This window comes from Cryptosporidium sp. chipmunk genotype I (genome assembly GCF_004936735.1).
Source record: "Cryptosporidium sp. chipmunk genotype I strain 37763 chromosome Unknown contig_7, whole genome shotgun sequence".
Lineage (NCBI taxonomy): Eukaryota > Apicomplexa > Conoidasida > Eucoccidiorida > Cryptosporidiidae > Cryptosporidium > Cryptosporidium sp. chipmunk genotype I.
The window spans coordinates 91135-111732 of record NW_027125616.1 but is presented as its reverse complement, the minus strand read 5'-3'; the positions used below and the strand labels follow the sequence as shown (position 1 = coordinate 111732).

At 38.2% G+C, this 20598-nt stretch overlaps 7 protein-coding genes across 7 annotated transcripts; 2 read left to right on the top strand and 5 right to left on the bottom strand.

Annotated features, from left to right (window-relative positions):
* Positions 1-15: 15 nt before the first annotated feature.
* Positions 16-1461, bottom strand: ELE39_003596 (glutamine synthetase; the record flags this gene model as incomplete). Its single annotated transcript, XM_067346700.1, has 1 exon — positions 16-1461. The coding sequence occupies one exon, from the start codon at positions 1459-1461 to the stop codon at positions 16-18; it is 1446 nt and encodes a 481-aa protein (XP_067200013.1).
* A 353-nt stretch (positions 1462-1814) lies between these two features.
* Positions 1815-7445, top strand: ELE39_003595 (myosin myosin; the record flags this gene model as incomplete). The annotated part of the gene is made up of 1 exon (XM_067346699.1): positions 1815-7445. The coding sequence occupies one exon, from the start codon at positions 1815-1817 to the stop codon at positions 7443-7445; it is 5631 nt and encodes a 1876-aa protein (XP_067200012.1).
* Positions 7446-7682: 237 nt separating this feature from the next.
* On the bottom strand, positions 7683-10439 carry ELE39_003594 (UBP5 like deubiquitinating enzyme with a UB hydrolase domain and two UBA domains; the record flags this gene model as incomplete). The annotated part of the gene is made up of 1 exon (XM_067346698.1): positions 7683-10439. One exon carries the CDS (start codon positions 10437-10439, stop codon positions 7683-7685), a length of 2757 nt encoding a protein of 918 aa, XP_067200011.1.
* Positions 10440-11346: 907 nt separating this feature from the next.
* Positions 11347-12318, top strand: ELE39_003593 (DHHC zinc finger domain-containing; the record flags this gene model as incomplete). Its single annotated transcript, XM_067346697.1, has 1 exon — positions 11347-12318. One exon carries the CDS (start codon positions 11347-11349, stop codon positions 12316-12318), a length of 972 nt encoding a protein of 323 aa, XP_067200010.1.
* Positions 12319-12527: 209 nt separating this feature from the next.
* Positions 12528-15586, bottom strand: ELE39_003592 (uncharacterized protein; the record flags this gene model as incomplete). Its single annotated transcript, XM_067346696.1, has 3 exons — positions 12528-15305; positions 15382-15414; positions 15470-15586. 3 exons carry the CDS (start codon positions 15584-15586, stop codon positions 12528-12530), a joined length of 2928 nt encoding a protein of 975 aa, XP_067200009.1.
* Positions 15587-16650: 1064 nt separating this feature from the next.
* On the bottom strand, positions 16651-18144 carry ELE39_003591 (uncharacterized protein; the record flags this gene model as incomplete). The annotated part of the gene is made up of 1 exon (XM_067346695.1): positions 16651-18144. The coding sequence occupies one exon, from the start codon at positions 18142-18144 to the stop codon at positions 16651-16653; it is 1494 nt and encodes a 497-aa protein (XP_067200008.1).
* Positions 18145-18433: 289 nt separating this feature from the next.
* ELE39_003590 (telomeric DNA binding SANT DNA-binding domain) lies at positions 18434-20386 on the bottom strand (the record flags this gene model as incomplete). Its single annotated transcript, XM_067346694.1, has 1 exon — positions 18434-20386. One exon carries the CDS (start codon positions 20384-20386, stop codon positions 18434-18436), a length of 1953 nt encoding a protein of 650 aa, XP_067200007.1.
* Positions 20387-20598: the final 212 nt, after the last annotated feature.

Sequence of the window (20598 nt, the reverse complement as noted above, 5' to 3'; positions counted from 1 at the left end):
TTCAATGGTTATAATTCAGTCATAATACAGTTCGAACTCTTTGGGGGTTGGAAAAGACTCAACTAGAACAACCTCGTCGCGTTTAAGCTTGATGTAATTTAGAATAAACTCATGCGAAAAAACTCCATCTTTGATAAGGAATTCGTAATCTTCTTCAAGGTGTTGAAGTGCCTCAGTAAGTGATTTTGGTAAATTATATTCGTTACTTTGAGACTTGGCACTATTCAAGTAAGCAGCTGGGTGGATTTTACGCAAAATACCATCAATACCAGCACAGAGAATCGCAGAAAACGCCAAATGTGGGCATGTAGATGAGTCGGGGATTCTAAATTCGATTCTTTGGGTTTTGAAACATGAAAAACCAGACAAAGGAATTCTAATGGCAGAGCTTCTGTCACCGGCTCCGTATGAAAGTTTAGTTGGAGTTTCATAGCCAGAAACAAGCCTCTTATAACTATTAGTTGTGGGGTTTGTAAAGGCCATAATTGCCTTTGTATGGGAAAGTATTCCTCCGATGAAATAAAGAGCCTGGTTGGATAAATTATAATAGCTTGATTCAGGGTCGAAAAAGATATTTTTTTCGTTTTTCCAAAGTGAAATGTTGATATGCATTCCACTCCCATTGTCATTTCCAAGAGGTTTTGGCATAAAAGTGGCAGTTTTGTTGTTCCTATGTGCAATTCCTTTTATGAGATATCTTGCAGATTCTACAATATCAGCCGAATGGATAAGGGTAGAACAATGAACACCAATTTCATGTTGGCAGGTTGCAACCTCATGGTGATGCTTTTCTACTGGTACTCCAATACTCTCAAGTTCTTCAAGAATTTCACTTCTCAGTGATAAATCTCTATCTACAGGATAAGGAGCGCAATATGCCTGCTTTAGGGGTCTTCTGCTTGCGAGATTTGGTCTATTATGGGGGTAGAAGATCGTATTATTTCCAGAATTCCAATAAGCTTCATCTCCATCAAGGCAAAAAGAACTATGATTTGGTGAGTTATTGTAGCTAACAGACTCAAACACAAAGAATTCAATTTCTGGCCCAACAAAGCATTTATCAGCAATCCCGGATAATGAAAGAGCTTCTTGAGCTCTTTTTGAGATTGATCTAACACACCCAGGGGAAGGTTCTCCTGAGTGGAATAGTACAAAGCAAGCAACATGAAGAGTTTTTCTGTCGAAAAATGGGTCAACCCAAACCTTCTCAAAGTCTGGAACAATAATCATATCTGAGAAGTCCCCATATTGCATCCCTCTTACAGAGCTAGAATCAAATGCAATTCCTTTTTGAATATCTTTACCAGATTTAAACGAGCTCGAACTAATTGTGATATGATGAAGAGATCCAAAGGTATCACAAAATGAGTAGTTCAGGTACTCGATATTTTCAGTCTGAATGGCAGAATAAAGCTCATCAAAGCTTCTGCATACAAAACTGGAAACATTAAAGTTATTCATTCCTCGTAATTTTAAATTTGAATAGGATAAAAGTTCCAGACTACGGGATGAAAAATTAAAGCTCCCCTAAATAAGAAAAAAAATATGCATTTCAGTCGAACGAGCCTCATGCTCCTCACTCCGTCCCAGATATCTTAAATTTGCATTTTAAAGCAAAAAACATGTACTAAGACCTTTTTCCCGGTTAAAGGATGCTAAAAATCGTAAAGGCGCCAAAATTGGAGATCACTTAACCCCAGTCTAAATGCATTGAAAAAATTGTTTTTATATTAAAGTTTAAAGCTTCAAATAGAGAAAGTAAAAAAGAAAAAGCTCTTTTTGAAGGATTATTGCCACAATTCTCTGGAATACTCATGCATAACTCCAGAGATCTGGACTCAGGGACTGGCTTTTTTGGGCCAGGGTCACTTGTATGGATTCCATGTCCCAAAGAGGTCTGGAGGCCTGGCGTCGTCTCTAAAGTGAATGATTCTCAGATTGTTGTTAAAGTTTCAAATGTGGTTGACGAGTTAACACTTGAGGAGGTCTCAGAGGAAGTTGTTTTTAAGCTTCCTTTGGAGGTTGGATCTAACATGGCGGGAGGGCAGCTCCACATTAGGGCAGCTGAACAACTGTCAGATTGTGGTGTAGTCACTCCGGACGACCTTTGTGAGCTTACTCACCTTCACCAGCCTTCAATTTTACATGCAATTAATTCGAGGTTTGATCTTGATAAAATTTACACATTCACTGGCCCAATTTTAATTGCAGTAAATCCCTATAGAACTTTGGAGGGCTTCTATTCTATGGAAATGATTCAGAAATTTAGGTTGAAGAGCAATTCTGATATTCCTCATGTGTTCAGCGTCGCTAATAAGGCTTATTCAGGAGTTTGTAATCAGAAGAAGTCACAGACAATATTAATAAGTGGAGAGTCTGGAGCTGGAAAAACTGAAACAACCAAGTTTGTGCTTCAATTTCTGACAGTTGTTGGCTCATCTCACAATGGTTGTAGCTCTGATACTGGAGACTCAGGTGCTGGAGGTGAGAAAAGATATTCGTTTGTTGAGGATCAAATCATTCAGAGCAATCCTCTTTTAGAAGCTTTTGGAAATTCCCAAACTTTGAGGAATAACAATTCCTCAAGGTTTGGGAAGTTCATAGAAGTCCAGTTTTCTGAGTCTACTTCTAGTTCAAATGCAGAATCTAATTCGAATTCTATATGTATTAGCAGTGCCCGTATAAATACTTATTTGCTCGAAAAGGTCAGAGTTTGTCACCAACAGAAAGGAGAGAGAAATTTCCACATATTTTATCAGCTTTGCTCTGCTGCTAAGCATATTTTTGGTCAGGGATCTTCTCAAGAGGGAAATCTGGTATACAGATTTCCTTCTCATAATACGGAGTCCATATTATTTTCACAACAAAACTCAGAAAACATAGTCTTGAATCCTCATATGGCACAATTGAGGAAGCAATTATTTTCGAATCCCATGGAGATAGATCTCTCTCACATAGTATCTGAAAAGAATTTTAAGTACTTGGAGGGTTCAGAATGTCAAGAAACCGACTTTCACCAGTTTGAAAGAACGTTATATGCCATAAGAACAATGGGAATCACTAATAGCCAACTTTATAACATAATCAAAATAATTAAGGCAGTCATGTTTTTGGGTAATGTTATATTTGTAGAGAATGAGGGAGAGTCATCAATTCCTCATGAATCGTGCATCCAAGATTTGGAAATTGTTTCGTCGTTACTTTCCTTACCTAAGGAGGATATTGTTCGCTTATTAACTTGTCGAAAGATTCAGCTAAGAGAAGGAGAAATAATGAAGCATTTGAGTGTCCAAGAGGCCGAAGCAACAAAGGATGCAGTTTCAAAAGCATTGTATTCTCTAGTGTTTGACTATATCTTGCATTTAGTGAATCTTCAGATATCTACAGGAAGAGCTAGTGAAGTTAATGACTACCAAGAAAAAGGCAAAAAGGATTTATATTGTGGGATTCTGGATATTTTTGGCTTTGAATGCTTCCCGATTAACAGTTTTGAGCAACTTTGTATAAACTTTGCAAATGAAAGATTACAACAAATATTCAACGATTACATTTTCAACATTGAGCAGGACTTGTATATACAGGAGGATATCAGTTGGGATCCGATTGATTTTCCGGATAATGGGGATTGTGTTCAGCTATTACAACAACAGAAACCAATTTTAGGAATTCTTCCAGCAATAGATGAAGAGTGTTTTGTTCCACAAGGATCTAATACGGGATTATTGAACAAGTTAGTTAAGGAATACAGCGGGAAGAATGCTAGGTTTGAGATTGTTAAAAAGAATCCAAACAACTTCGTGGTAGTTCACTATGCAGGACCTGTTTCATATTGTGTTCAAAACTTTATAGAGAAAAATAAGGACCAACTTTCCCAATACTCCACCGAAGTTTTATCAAGCTCAAAAAATCCCTGGGTTTCTGATCTATTAAGGGCCAAATTCTCAGACCAAGTCTTAGATTCGGAATCAAACACAAAGCCAAAACGTCAACAAACTCTTGGATCATCTTTTAGAAACCAGTTAAACAAGCTAATTTCAACCATTCAGCAAACAAATCCTCATTTTATAAGATGTATAAAACCAAATGGAAACAATTCCCCAGATGAGTTTGATAGGATTTCCGTCTCGGAACAACTCAAGTATGGTGGCGTACTTCAAGCCATCCAAGTTAGTCGTGCTGGATATCCTGTAAGATTTCCACATTTTGAATTCCTACTTGATTATATGATACTTTTTTCACCATGTGGACAACTTTCTATTAGTAAGTCTAGAGATGAATATGACAAGTGGTGTAGGAGTATATTGCATTCAGGCCAAACTCTGGAGGCGAAAAATGTATCATCTTTGTCTGCATCAAACAATTCAACAAGAAAGAATCAGATAATTGAGTTAATGAAGAATTTAAGTTCTTCTGGACTAATTTCAAAGGATGAGCAGGTTACTCAATGGGCGGTTGGAGTTACCAGAGTGTTCCTGAAAATTGAAGCTTTCAGGGATCTTGAGCAGCTTAGGGTACGTGTCAGAGATACAGCTTCTACAAGTATTCAGAGTGTATGGAGGATGATTTTGTGTCGTGATCAGTACAGGAAAGCTCTCAAATCTATTATTAAGATTCAGAGCATCTGGAAAGGAGTTATTTCCAGACGAAGATTTAAGTTTCTGCTTAAACAAAAAGCTGCTTTAAAAATTCAGACGATTTTCCGAGGACACGTTGCGCGCCAAAAGTTTAGATGCATGCAGTTATGTGTCAGAATGATTCAGTCAAGGTGGAGGGTATATTTAAGAAGAAAGGAGGCTGAAGAGAAGTTGTACATTCGAAGAGTGTGTTTAATTCAGTCGACTTTTAGGATGTACTTGCAGAGGAGATACTTTGTTCAACTGTCAGCTAGCGTTTTGAAGGTGCAAATATTATGGAGGGGAAAGCTTGCAAGAAGACAGTTTCAGAAGCTTAGGGAGGAGAGGAATGAATTTAGTGAATTGTTTGCAAAATATCAGGAGGCTTTGATAGAGATTCAGAAACTGAAAGGCAATTGTTCACGTTTGGAGGATCAACTTTATAAAGCTTTGTCTGAGCGTAATGCTTTAAAGGACGAAAAGGAGCAGCTAATTCAAGAGCTTTTGGACCTTAAGTCTGAAAATAGAGTAGATCAGGACCAGAATCAAAATCAGGTTTCACAAAATATTAATTGTAGTAATTCGACTCCAGGAGTATCGTCTCAATTCCAAGGTCAAGGAGAAGAGAAGGAGGCTGCGAGTGGTTTGGAAATTTCAAGACAAAAAGAAATTATAAAGAGGCTGTTGAGGTTGTCTTCATATCCTTTTTCAAAGTTGGAATTGTTGGAATCGATTCCAGAGATATTGTTTCCTCAAGACTCTCGTTCAATTGTGCTAAATTACCAGGAAAGGCAGATAGGTCTTTTGTTCGCAGGATCTTCAGGGAGTGGCGACAAACAAATTCTTAGAAAGTTCATGGACAAAACTGGAGCTGGTTTGGTAGATGAGAACAACTTACAGGTATTCACAATTGAGTTATCAAATATCCCAGGAGCGCATGTAATGTCTTCACAAGAGTGTCTAAAAGGAAGTTGCTACGGTCCAGAAGGTTCCAGCCATAGAGTTAGGGAATCCAGTGTTGGAGAGAGATGGCCATTAAATATAATGAGCATAACTTCTTTAGAAGAAGATGAATCTCGTCAGCAGATTGAAAGCTTTCTAACTAGAACAAGAGTTGCAATTTTTGTTTATGACGTAGCAAATATTGAATCTTTCAAAGCTTTAGAAGGTAGTAGTAATGATTTTTCTATACTTAGAAAGGCTGTAGAAAATGGATGCAAGGTAGTTTTGTTTGGAAGTTTATATAGAGTAATACACGACTTAGCGAAGATAGAGGTGGATATTGAGCAAGTAAGAAAAATCTCGAGTGATTTGGATATAATATCGATAGAATCAGACTCGATTTCTTCTTTAGTTTCATCAATTGTGGGTATTATTAATGCTAGAAGCCACTTGAATCTAAAAGCCACTCAACAAACAGAAGAGATTCTAATGGGAACTGAAGGTAATAGTTTTCAAGGCCAAATGGTTGGTAAAGATGAACTGGCTCTAGCGCTGGAGAGAAATACAATGCAGCAGAAACAGTTAAATAATTCTCTCTTTTCCAAGTTTAATGATGGAATTAGAGCATTTGGTCTTAGAATTCCTAAGTTCCCAGTATCTAAAACAACTTCAGAAAGAAATGAATTTTTGATTCCAACTTTAGACTTGGAAGAAGCCGCTAACTCTACTCAAGTTGAAAAACAGGGAGGAATTGGACCAGTTATTAACATTAAAGATGATCAGAACAGCTCGGTTACTCATATAGTCTTTTGTAGGGATATTCCAGCTGAACCACATACAATGCTCTTGGTTGCAAGGAAGAATGGGGTAATCCATGCGTACTATTGCTACAAGACTCGCTTAGAGGACGGTACTGCCGATGAAAACTTATCTTTGGATTGGTCTGGAAGAGTAGAAGAGGCTTATTCAAGAAAAGCACATAATAGAGCAATAACTTCTTTAGCTCTTTCTCCAGATGAGTCCGAATTCTTATCCACATCCATAGATATGACAGTAAGGAGATTTTTAACAGCTACTGGTCATGCTATTAGTTTGTTTTCAGACAACTCCCCAGTGCTTGTTGGCTCTTACTTACCTTTCTTACCATCTTTATTCATCGTTTCATCCTCGAAACCACTTCTCAGAATCGTGAATGTGGATGTTGGAGTTGCTCAAAAGATTAAAACTGATTCAACTATCAGAGCTTTGTGCTTTGATAGCACTGGAATTTACTGCTTCGCAGCTTGCAAAGAAGGAAGAATTTATGTTCTTGTAAACATAGCAGCTAAATCTTCATCAAGAACTTCCACAGAAACCGATTTCAGATTTACAGATAAAAGGGGAATGCAGGTCTGCAGCAGAGCCATAACAAATATGCTCTATGTACATGGATCCTCTGACTACTCTGTCAGAAAAACACATGCAAATGGCGCCATTAGCGTGGGTTTGGGCGGGTTTTCGTCATTGTTACCGGTATTAGTGGTAAATGCAGCAGATTCAACAATAACAATAATAGATATTCGGCTGCAGGCTCCAACTGGTCAGATAGATGTTTCAAATGTTCCCCACGTAGTTTTGCAGGTCAGGTTCAGGATTCCGAATCCTCACTCATTGATGCCTTTGAGGTCCTGCTTTTCATCCAGAAATGGTCTTTGGGTGGTATCTGCTGCGGAAGATTGCTCTGTTAGAGTTTTCCAGTTGAATAATGACTCTTGCGAGAAAGAGAATTTGGTTTTGGCGGGCCACTCTGCTCCAGTAATAAGTACGGCAGTGAATGCATCATCCACACTCTTGGCAAGTGGGGATGCGGATGGGATAGTCATAATTTGGAGAAGGTTTTTGAGGTCATAAGAATTTGGACTTTAGAACAGGTATCTATCTCTATACACATATAGAAGATACAGAGGAAGAGAGAGAATAGGGAGGAAGAGGATCAATTAAAATTAGTTATAATAAGGCTTTCTACTCCTAATAGAACTTAAAGTTCTGTAACGGTTTTAACCAAATCTCTTGTCTATTGGACATTATTAATGATACTAGGGTTGCCTTTTTTGCTTTTATATTTATTGTTTTTAAAATGATTCTCGGTCAGCCACTTAGCTTAATTCTACGATATAAATAGATATACCCTTTTTCTTTATGAGGAAAGTCATCCTCTTTGCTTAAATAGACTTTGGTATCATTAAATCTTATCCATATTGAGGAAGAACATGGTGATTCTGTTTGCTGGTTTGTTAAATCAATAATTGAATCAATTTTTCGTTTATTATAGCATATATAGTGTCCACTGTGGACACTTTTTCCGAGATGGCAAATAACTCCAATTAATTCATATTTCCCAGGGCCATCCTCAAATTCTGTGAGCTTTGAAGGAAGATTTGGATCAGCTACTACTTGCTGTAATTGTGTGTCTTCAAAGCTTTCAATAATTGAGGGATCATCAAAGATCATTTGGATTGCTCTCTCCAAGTTTTGATTTGAAATTTTGAATGCTTTTTCCGCTATATCTTTTGAACAACAACATATGGAAATAATATTCTCAATAGCTTCTAAATCTTGAGGAGAAGCCAAATTATTGGTTTTTGTAGCATTAGAGGAAGAAGAAGATGTATCGGACAAAGCCAAATCCATGGAACTGATTGAGTCAATGTTAGTTAAAATCCAATTAATACATACATCTATATCTGTCGAGAAAGTATTCTTAATAGCCAGCTCAGCGTGAGATTTGGTGAATCCTAAATCCAAAACAGAGTTCACCAAGGATTCTGGAACTTGGACTTCATCTTTCAAAACTTTATTAGCCCCGTCTACTCCTTCAGGAAAAGGCTTTTCACCGGGTTTCAGCTCTTCAGAACCCCTTAAAAACTCCAAATCTAAATAATTTGGAACTTTAACACTTAAGTTAATTTTCTTAGGCTTCCAGTCTTCTGATAAATAGAATCTTTGCATGTGTATAATTAGGTATTTAGGCATAGATTTCATAAAGTTCGACTTTCCTGCTTTACCCATTTGGTTAGTACAAGGAGAGAGAAAATTTTCTACTATCTCTTCTTGTTTCCAATTAGAAAGTAGGAGTGAAATATCACTAAAACACTCATCATTATCACTCTTGCCCTGCCCTTCTTTGGCTTTGTTCGATTTGGGAGTAGTTGAGTCTTCACCCTCATCAAGAGCATGTTTTGGCTTTTTGGATTGTCTAGTATCGGAGCAATGGGTAATTAAATTTTTAGGTATTGGAAGTGATAATACACTATTTAATTGAGAAGTAAGCTTTACGGATCCTGATTGTTTGCATTCAAGTCTTTCTCCAAGGAAGAAGCTGAAAAGATTAATAAATTCTTTAATTAACTTCTGGAGTTCTTGTGAAGAATGATTCAAATACTTTTTAAGATCATCAGTGAGCCTTTCTTGTAGAAAAGTAAAGTATTCGAGGGTATCTTGTTGGTGGGATGAAGAAAACTCGGGATTACCTTTAGAAATAGCTCTTTTCAGTATTGAGGGAAGGACATACACCAAACAAGGATTAACTTCATTTTCTGTTAGAGAATCAATGATATTTTCATTGATGCCTTTCTTTTTAAGTTCAAAAATAGCTTTTTGAACATCTTTAGAACGAGATGAAATCTTATAATTACGATCATTAATTACATCATTTGTAAGTAAAGCCTTAATTACCTTAGAGAACTGAATTACAATGCTATCTCTTGGCCTTGTCTTTTGAATAAAATATTTGGAGTAAATCTCCAATAGATCCTGAAAATGGTTTGAAAAAAGCTCTCCCACCTCCGGAATAGACGCTAGAAGCTGTAAAACCACGTTAACATAGCAAGAATTACCAGAGTTCTCAAGTCCAACGAGAGCTGTCAATAAATCACCCCCTTTGCATAGCTTATTAACAGGTAAAAAGCTGCCACAATCTTCAGACTCCGTCCCGCTTGTCAAATCCAACTTGTTGTTCTGTTCAATTTGCATTTCTGTCAAACTCTTTTCAGTCTTTTCAAGTTGTCCAACATTTATTCCAAACAGCGAAAGATGTTTTACCAGATGAGGATCCACAACCAAGTCGTCCTCCTGTGGATCGTAGGAAAACACATCCGCATTTCCAAACTGAGTTATTGTTCCCAACTTAACTGCCAAAGGCCTCTCTATATATTGACGATAATGAAGTAAAGCCGCTCCTTCCTCCTTCCCCTCAAAACATCCACCTCCCACTCCATATAACCTTCTTCCACAACCAATAAACCCATCTGATAAATTTAGCCACAAATTTGTGCCTGCTCCACAAATCTCGCACGTCCAACCTTTAGGAGGTATTTGCTTGGGGGAAGATACCTGAAAAAGATTTTCAGCATGCCTTGAAACTTTTCTTTCCTCAGCCCAAGAAACTAAAGAATCCATATCTTTGCTTAATTCCATGTTCTGGTCATATTGGATTATATAGTTGAGTTTCTCGAAAAGTTTCTTGTTAACTTGAGTGTCCGTCAATTCCATCAATCTCATGTCTGGAAAAGATATCAAACCATATTGAAATAAGTCCTCAAAAAATGGTTTCTCTGGAAAGTATCCCCCCTCCTTGCCTATCGACAAATTTGTGGGATTCTCAATGTTTTCTGAATGATACTTTCTAGAGCCTTTAATACTCAAGTAAAGTTTACAGCCACTCTGCTTATGGTCCCACTCAAGGAACTCCATACTATATGCTTCAAAGTTCTTCAGATTCACGTAAAGTCCGCCTTCTGAAAAAGGATCCTTAAATGACAGTTGGCATTGTGCTTTGTAAACTGTGTCCTTTCTTTCTATCTTGCTTCCAACCAGCTTCAGATACTCGTCAAAAAGTTCATTCATTTTTTTTCGTCCCAAAAAAGCTTTTAGGACAAAAAATTAATCAAAAAATTCACCCAAATTTAATTAAGTGATTTAAATGTGTGGGGCCCTCTTGTGCACACCGGCGCATGCAATGCATGTAATTTATTTTTGACACGTAATTCAAAATCTGACAAAAAAAAAAATTACACGCAATTGCTTAATTACGAATTATTTATTTAAAATTAAAAAAAAATTATTAATTAAATTCTGCTTTTAGCAAAAATTTTCCAGAATCTTTCTATTCGTAATTGGCTAATATTATGCACCCCTTTCTCTATCAGCTCCTGCTCTGAAAATTTGAATATCAATTTTAGCGTTACAAAGCTACTTATGCTATTTTATTTAAATGCCTCTTGTACAAAAAAAAATTGAAATTTAAGTAGTGAAAAATACACCAACAGCAAAAATAGGTTACTGCCGGTTCCTTAGTTGTGAAGTTATATATTGACTACTGTACCTTCTTCTTCCTCACAGTCTCTATATGCATTTAAATATACTTTTGACTGTGTACTTTTGCAGGAAAAAAACTTTTACCTCTTGTTTTCTTAATACCTATTTAACTCTCATTACTCCTTCAATCACACAATTTGTAGTCGTTTGGGCGCCAAAGACAAAACAGCGTGTGGCGCCACCACAGTAGGGTGGGGTTACATGCTGAATGTGAGGATCAAAAAAAGTCGTATTAAGAAAGAAAAGAAAAAGAAACTAAAGGAAGCGGTTCTGATGCAGGATAATTTTTGAGCATTTTGAATCAATATTCTAAACCAGAAATTCTGTACATAGAGCTCGGGTGGAGGAATACGGAGAAACTAGTGAGGTTCACAACGCTTATGATAATAATAATAGTAACAGGTAAATAATAAATAGTTAGCCAATACTCACTCAGATGAATTCTGGAGGTTTGCCGGCCAGCTATTCAGCTAGAAAACGCAAAAATGGTGCGTGCTTTCTGCTATTCATTATGACTATGATTATTATGCTGTATGCTTGTTATTTCGTGATTCTATTACAGCCATTGTTTGAGATTTACTATATAGGAGCATCAGTATCAGCAGCATTCCATCTTGTTTTTACTTTGTTTCTGATCTCTTTTTACCAGTGCACAAATACAGAGCCAGGAAGAGTTCCAGCAAAATGGGGATTTAGAGTTGGAGACGAATCCAAGAGAAGGAGATACTGCAAGGTCTGTCAGGTTTGGAAACCTGATAGAACTCATCACTGCTCAGAGTGTGGAAAATGTGTTTTGAATATGGACCACCACTGTCCATGGATTAATAACTGTGTTGGATTCTATAATCGGAAGTTTTTTATTCAGCTCTTAATTTATGCTCAACTTTCTCTTTTGTTTTTATTCGTTCAAGGAACAATGTTTCTAGTTGAGCAATATATTACTTTATGGCCATATAATCACGGTACTGACCCAACTCCCCTTGGAAGATCTATTGAAGCCATTAAGCTTACATCTGTTATTGTTATGTTAGTTTTTGTTACACCACTCTTACTTGCATTATTCCCTTTCTCAAGATTACATATTGGATTCATTGTTCGAAATTTGACCACTATTGAAAGTTTAAGCCCACAAAGTCCTGAATACGGAAGATATGATTTAGGACCTGAGAGAAACATACAGCAAGCATTTGGATATAATCCTATGCAATGGTTTTGCCCATTCAACACCAAATCATCAAGGCCTGTTGGAGATGGTGTAAGGTGGCCAGTTAGGTGCCCTGAAATAGATGATCTTGAAATGGGACAAATCCCAATATATAGCCATCCAAATGTTAATGATAGAAATACTTATCATGGCCATCAGAATCCTTCTCCTTATAATAATCATGGAGTATATCATCAACTATAGCTAATTGGGAACTACTAAGTTGTCAGTTCTAAACAAAACTCTTTAGAATCAATCCTCGTAGGACCTCTAACTTATATATATATTTACTCTAAATAATAAATACCCTTTGTTCTACTTTTTCTACTTTCTATTATGCTATATAAATTCATTTATAGAGTTTTAACTCTTATCTTTGCTTAGGCTCCAATTCATCTTGAAGAATAGTATTCTTATATTTTGAGAGACTGAGCACATTTAGCTAAACCATTTGAGAGATGGAGCAAAATCTCGTTATTCTCTTCTAATCTATTAGTTAAGTCCAAAATAGTATTTAAGCCCTTGGAATCCGTTTTCTCGTCATTATAATCAATTTCAGCAAAACTCTGGGTAACTATTGACTTTGACTTAGTTTCCAAGATCTTTTGACAAATAGATTTTGGATCATCTGAAAACACCACCTTTTCAACTCCGCTATCCGAATTGGATATATGACTACTTAGCATCTTAATTTTTCCTCCCACTAATCCAAGCTTTTTAATAGTTTCTGCCTCCTCTAAGTTGTCTTCAAACTTCTCAACAAATTGTCTTCCGTGAAATGTTACAATAACTAAGAGTAAAATTGCAGATAATAGTGATCCAAGGATTGTGTAAGCTCCCAGGAAATGCTTATTTTTAATCATTTGAGACTTATTTACTATTTTAAGTTTCCCTAAAGTTCCCTGAGCTCTTCTGATTATTAGTCTCTTACATTTGTCCCTATATAGTCTGTGAATGTATATGTTGAACTTCAACATTCTCTTAACGGCAGCTTGAATATATCTATCAGAAATACTCAATATCTCCACCTTTTGAAGAGCTTTTGCCCAGCTTATTATGCTTTTGGAATTCCTTCTACTCTCTCTCTTTGCATCATGTGAGTGTATTGTGATAGAATCATGTTTTGAAACTTCCTCCTTACTTTCAGTGCCAACAGGACCCAATGTGTCTGGCCTCTCTCTAGTGGATGAGGCTGAGGAAGTGGAGATGGAAGAGGGGAAAGAGTCCGAAAAGGAAGCGGAAGAAATGGAAGATGAGATTCCCTCCTTTTCTCCAATCCCAGATAAAGTCTCGGTTGTTATTTCTGTATTATTAGGCGTTGTTATTGTGGTTGTAGAAGTAGGAACAGAATTATTTAAATTACTGCTTATGTTCTTTCTGGAAGTCGGAAAATCTACGGCTGGTGGCTTTTTTGAGTTCAAATCACTTTTTTGTACTAATCTGGTGCACATCTTGCTCGTTTGCTTTGCAAATTCCTGCCAAATAGGATGAGAAAAGTCTTCTCCCTTATCGGCCTCTGACTTCAAAAGTATTAAGTTCTGTTTAGCCCCTCTTCTCTGTTCCTTATCCTCTTCTTCCGTGAGTAATCTCGTGCCCTTCAAGTTTTCAAGGTCTGGTCTTGCTGAACAAGTTAAGCTTAAAGGATCTAAAATACTCAGGGACTCGAAGATATTCGTATTTATATTCAAACATCGGTACCTGTCTTTGAAAAGTGCCTCAGACTCCTTTGCTTCTTTTGAAGATAACTTCAAATCTCCGTCTTGCTTAAGTTTCCCTTGTTTGGCTGGCCTAGGCTGATCTCCTCTACTAGACCCTAGACGGCCCGGCTTGGAAGACTCCAAACCTTCTTTGCTTGATTCTTTAGAAACCTTTTTTAAAGCCAAATCCTCCGTCCTGCTTGACTTTTTCTTGATTCTGTCTCGATTTGAAGAAGAGGTTGCTTTTTTTAGTGAATTTGGTTTTTTAATAGTGCTTGACGCCGGAATTATTGTTTCTGTTGTAAAATTCCTTCCGAAGCCCACGTTTGCCTCTCCTATTGTGGCCACCTCCTCAAGAGTATCAAGAACTTTCTTGGAGCTTTCAGCTCCTTCTGTATCCAAAGTATCGTTGCTTTTTTTTGTGTAAGAATCACGATCAACTTTAAAGATCGGAACTGTTGAAGAAGAAATAGACCCAGTAGCATTAGTATTAGCTGAGTCATAGGAAGTATCTTGAGCTTGGCCTTTCTCCTTAGACTCATGCCGAGAAATTGGAATAGCTTTAACTTGCTTCTTATGATCGACCTCGGCCTTAAGTCTATCAGACAGGAAATTTGCGCCCTCAACAGTTTCGCGTTCCCCTTTTCCCTCACCTTCACTACTGCCGATATTTGTAGCCACACCACCCTCTTCGCTTTCCCCCTCGCTTGCTCTCCTCGATCTCCCCAGCGACCCGGTCCCAGCAGTTTTGGGTTTCTCCTGAGACTTCTCGCTCGTCACCTTCGCCTCACCCCTTGGGTGGTCAGCTCCCCGAGCAACGTGGTGATTGTGCCTCCTCTCATTCCTCCTAGCTTCTGCCTCTCCTTTTGCCTCCGTCCTCTTTGTGGTCTCTACCTCTATCTTTTTTTTGGCCTCTGCCTCCGTCCTCTTTTTGGCCTCTTCGCCTACCCTCCTTTCAGCTTCTACCCCCATCTTCCTTTCAGTCTCTGTTTCCTCTTTCCTTATTATCACCGGCTCGCCTTCACGTCGGTCTACCGGAATTGCATCCAAACCTGCCACTTTGGCCCCACTTTCCGCAAAGTTACCAATAGGACCCCTTTCTACCTCGTAGTTCTCAGCCTCATTATCAAAGCTGAAAAAGCTCTCTGCGTCCGCATCTTGCTCCATGCTCATGTACACCTGTTCGTCCTCTTCACTATATACGCTTCCCATCTCATCTTCCCCGCCTCCTCTAGCAATTCCTTCTCCAAAACTGCCATCAAAATCACTAGCTTCACCCAGACCTGAGGAAGTCTCATGCTCGGATTTTTGTAAAATGCGCTTATTTGAATTGTCCACATGCAAATTAATGCCGGTACTATGTTCATTAGAAGGGACTATTCCAAAGGGGGAGTTCAACTCATGTTCTGAATTTGTGGTCAAGTTGTCAAAGACATATTGATTTCCCACTTCATGTTTATCATCCTCAAAAGAGAAAACATGAAAGTTCTCTGACTAATTATTTGTTTTAAGGTAAACAAATTAATTGATAAAAAGTCATGGAATGAAAGTTAGAAAAGCTCATCCTTACTCCAATTTCACACTCTTCCTCTCCCAGCCTCCACTCATGGAGAAGGAAAGCAAATTTTACAAATGTGAATGGTTATATCTCAACTTACCCAGACCTGCCCTCCCATAAACAGCAATTTTGCCAATAGGCAAATTACCAGACCCTTTATATTCACTCCTCCTGGCCCCGGAACAGACCCATGCGACTTTGAACCAAAAATTCCCATGTAAATATAAACAAATCACTGCTCTCCCTTTCCTGCTACCTTTATTTTTATTTCCACTTTTAATTTATTATTATCTTTATTACCCTTCCACTATATTATTTTGTGAGGAATTTGCGCGCCAAAACAACTGCATGACTAATTTTCTCTTAATTAACGGAAAAAAATCAACTTCAATATGGAAAAATAAATCTAATTTATTTGGATCTAAAACTGTGCCACTTCTCTTCTTGCTTTTTTTATTTCTTCCAAACCTGCCTCTCCTCACACCGTTCCACACATTTCATCATCCTTGTTATTAACACTAACACGGCTTTAGACTTCATTTAAGATTACAAAATACTTAGCTTATTCTAAACTAAAATTGATTATATTCTATGTGGATGATAATTAAAAATTTATTGCATGCAAACTTTCTACATGCAATTTTTCTACCGGTATACAAAAAGCTTTGCCAAAAATTTTGTTGAATTTTATCAAACATAATTTCTCTGGCGTTTCCTAATATACTGCTGCCTATTAGTAATCTGTCTATAGAGTACTGAGATGTTTGATTGGTCTGCTACCTCTGGGTATATCTGAATTGCATGGTCAATCACTGACTTTGGAGGAAGGCCTTTTCTGATTAGCTCATCAATGAGCGGCAAAGTGTGCTGTGGGAGTCCTAAAATGATAATTATTAAAATCACACATTTAATTCAAAAAGAAAGGATTTGGGGAAAGCCATCTCTTTAACTTTTAACTTACCTGGTCTCTTGTACTTCTGCTTCTCTTCCGTATGATAACCTCTGTGCTGCACATAACAAGTCTCGTGGGATATTAAGTAAATCCTCATCTCATACTGACAATCCACGTGTTGTACACATCTATAAATAATTGATTTCAAGTTAAAAATACCCATATACCGAATGAATATCGCAGTCTTAGCTTACCTATAAACAAAGCTCACAGCTCTTGGATCTCTATATACATGCCTCATTCTATATTGGCTTGTCTGTACAAAGTGCTCAGCTTCATCCACTGTAGTTCTAGGTATTATGGTCTTCCAAGCTTCTATTTCGCCTATTTCAAACAATAAAAGTTAAATCTTTCGCTAATTGCTGAAAACCGCCTGACTTACCTGGTCTCCTCCTTCTTCCTCGCCTTCTCAACTTGAGCTTTTCCTCTTCTGTTAAATAGTTATCCGAGTTTATAAAGAACTCCCCCTCAATCTGGCCTCCTATTTGGTAATTCTCGTCCTCAATTACTCCCATTTCATAGCTGCGGTCCACCATCTTCGGCTTCTGGGAGCCTAAATCTTCTGCAGAACAAAACTTATCTTGCTGGAAATCATGGCCAATTATTCCAAGATTCTCGTTGCTTACTTTGTCATTAATATGACTAACGCATCCCCCATCGTTTGTGTTTATTGAAAAGTTTGAAGAAGTTGTCGAAGTTGTTGAATTGTTGCTCCACCTCCTTCCTTTACTCGAGTCCAAGTCAACAATTTCGTGATCTGCAAACTTAACATCGGATTCAACTAAACCGTCGTCAAAAATACCCATTCCAATTCTTTCCTGCGGCTCTATTCGAACTCTTTTTTGTGTGTTCTCCATCTGGTACGAAACATCAAATCCCATCAGCTTAGGGCCCGGCTGCATTGATTTTGGAGAAAAGGAAAGTGGGGTAACAGACGATGAGGACGCCGAGGTAGTAGGAGTCATCAAACTCTGAGATAAGTTTATGGGATTCATGGCTCGTGGTGGTAATGATATTGGCGGAGGTCCTGAATTCAATGGCAATGACAGTGAGGAAGATGAAGAGGACGACGATGAGGATGAAGCTGACGAAGAGGAGGACGACGATGAAGAGGGCGCAACTGGCAAGACTGCACCGGGCGAAGATGGCCCCAATAATACCCCATGATTGCTGGGAATATCTAAATTGTTCGAAGAAACTGACACCCTGTAGCAGTTGCTCTGATCTCCCAGAACATTGCCACTTGGTGGCTCCACCAGTTGGTGGGAATGGGAGTTGCTCGTGTAGCTGCAATTTACACTATCAAACGCCTCCTCACCCCGCCCTCCTACCTCTCCTTGTACTCCCAATCCTATAGTTATTCCTCCTCCTACTCTTCCCGAACCTCCCCCCAAAGCTCCTTCAACCTCCTCACCAAGGGCTCCTGCTCCAATACCAACGCTATCAATTCTGTGGGCAATGCTGTGGCAAATGCGATCAATGTTATGATCAATACTACCACTAACATTACTTTGACCCCTGATGCTGTTCACGGAGGAAATATCGTTCAAATTATTTGGGCCTGAGCCAACTTCAAGATTTTCACCCAGTAAACCCTTAATCAAGTAAGTATGGAAGCTTTCATCAAGGTCAGTACAGTCATAAAAGTTATTCCCTAGAGGATCTTCCATGCTCGCTGGGTTTGGGCCGCTGTAATCCATAAAATGGGAATCCTTAATATTCTCCAAACAGCCATCACCGCTAATCCAATCAATCCCTTCCGAATGATCCATTATTAACTCTCTAGAGTAGGATTGGTTCCAAAGTGTCGAGCTCTGAGACATCCCTGATTTTATTTTAACTCACGAAAAATTGTGTGAGCAAAGCTGTTTTTTGCCCAAGATGCTCATAAATACTGCAGATTAATGATGATGTGCAGCTAATCATTATTTTTATTTCTCGAAAAACTATTTTTAGAACATCTCCACATGCATGCATGCATGCAATCTCGGGGGCGCGATAAACTATTATCGTGAAACAATACATGCAATAAATGGCGCCAACCCACAGCCAAATAATAGAAAAAAACTAATTAACTTCATCTAAGTTGAAATGATACCTACAGCGCAACAACTATTCTTTAACAGAACGGTAAATCCTAGTTTGGGAATCCCAAGTAACATGCCCGCCTTTGACAAGATTCCTCCAACGGTCTTTGAGTCCCACTTCATCACGATTGGTAAACTTGGAAGTAGCTAGGATAATTCTCCATTTTCCCAATCCAAACTTGTTTACACCATCAATGAGTAAGCTTGTCTCCTCATCACTCCAACGACGGTATTGTCTCGAGGTTCCAGTATTGGGGCTTGCTGAAGTCCTCTTAATTGAGGCTCTTTTTGAAACAGATTGCTGCTCATCGCTTCTTCTCTTTTCAAAAACTATTGGCTTTGGGGTAGTGTCCTCAGATGAGTCTGAGCTTTCAGAAATTCCCCTTACGGAAATCTTTCTTCCAGTCTTGCCCTTATCATTTGAATACAAATTTATTCTTTTTAGCTTTTCAGACTCTAACAGATCATCGTCCTTAAAAAGGTTTTTCCTCTTCAAAATACTCTTCTCGGCACCAACTCTGCTTCTCTCATTACTAGAACCGTTCAAGCTGCTTTTTGATGTGCCCCCAGCTAAATACTGTTTGATCGCCTCTTTCTCATCCAAAACAGCATTCTGCTCCGCCAAGCTCTTAGTGTCCAATTCCTGATATGAGCTGGTCCTGCTTTTTGAATCTAGAACATCACTAGGGCTGCTTCCGCCAACCTCTTTTCCGTACCCTGCCTTCCTAATGTACTTAAAGTCTGCCAGGTTATTTCTTAAACAGTAGTTCAAAACCAATTGCGTCGTCTTGACGACCTTCTCGCTGTAGCTCGCCTTGGGCCTCAACAAATCCGGAAACTCTCTGCAAGCAGACACGGCCCGCTCAAACCCAGTAGCCTCAAAAATTGAATTAAATGGCTCCTTGGGATCTACGTCAGGGGGAATCGCTTTTTCCTCGCCATCCACTAGAAATGACGTGTTTGGGCGGGCTGAAATGGGGAGAGGTGAATGTAAATTTGTGCATGGAAGTTCATCATTGATTGCAATAACAAACTCAGAGAGATTGTCAAGTAGCTCGTCAAGAGAGTGTTTTAGAACAACATTTGTTAGACATTTCATGAAGGCTTCGCTCTCTGAAGTGTACTTTTCGAGACAATTTGCAACTGAAAGCAAGTTGTTGATATTTTTTTCCCTCATATTTCTCCAAATCCCCCAAACCGAATCAGAAAAAGCAATGATATCCGAGTACATAATTTGTGAGCACTCAGTATATTTGGAAAAAAACGGTGAAAGTTTTTCAATTAGAATGTTGAAGCTTAGAAGCGAAATAGGACCATTCGGATTATACAAAAAGTTTGTGAGAATATGGTGGGTTAGCCAATGAAAAATCAACTTTGAGCTGAAAACTTTGCTAAATTCTATTAAATCATCTGAGAACGTAATGTCAAAGGATTCATCATCTTCTTCGAACTCCAAAGACAGTTTTCCTGCATCATCCCCTTTATTGTGAAACAACTTGTAAATCCATTTCATCTGGTTCAGAATAAAATCCCCATCAAAGTATTTGCCTGAAATTAAAGGAATTTCAAGCCCATGGGAAGACATGTTTTGTTCAAAATCAAAAGGTTTTTTGGAACTCAAGGCTGCGATATAATAAGCATTAGTCTTTAAATTGTTCACTAACTCGTGAACGGGATGAATTAACAACTTAAACAGCATGTTTCTTATCTTTCCTTGAAAAGAAAGCTTATTAGCAAATTCACAATTCTGTGATCCCGTCCATACATGGACTGCGTAAATTGAAAGCGGAGACATTGATCTCTCATTTAGAAAGTCACAGTTTCGTGTTAGAAAGTTAAGAGACCATTCCAGTGATGCCTCCCCAACCAAATTCCCTCGTTGTATGAGATCTACCTCAATCCTCGTATCATCATTGATGGAATCACCCTCTCCAGGGCCACCACTTGAAATGGAGCTCTTAGCATTTGCCGAGCTCATTCCTTTCAAGCTTACATCAATTGAAGAGTCAGATAGGACGAGCCTTCCTCTATTTTTATCTATATTAACCTTAAACCCCCACAAAAATCGCCTCTCTGTTTTCTTTTACTTTGTTAATAACTAAATTTGAAATTTGGATTTTCCTCCAATAATTTTCCCGCCATACTGGAAATTCATAATATTCCCCAATCAAATGAGGGGATCTTGATTTT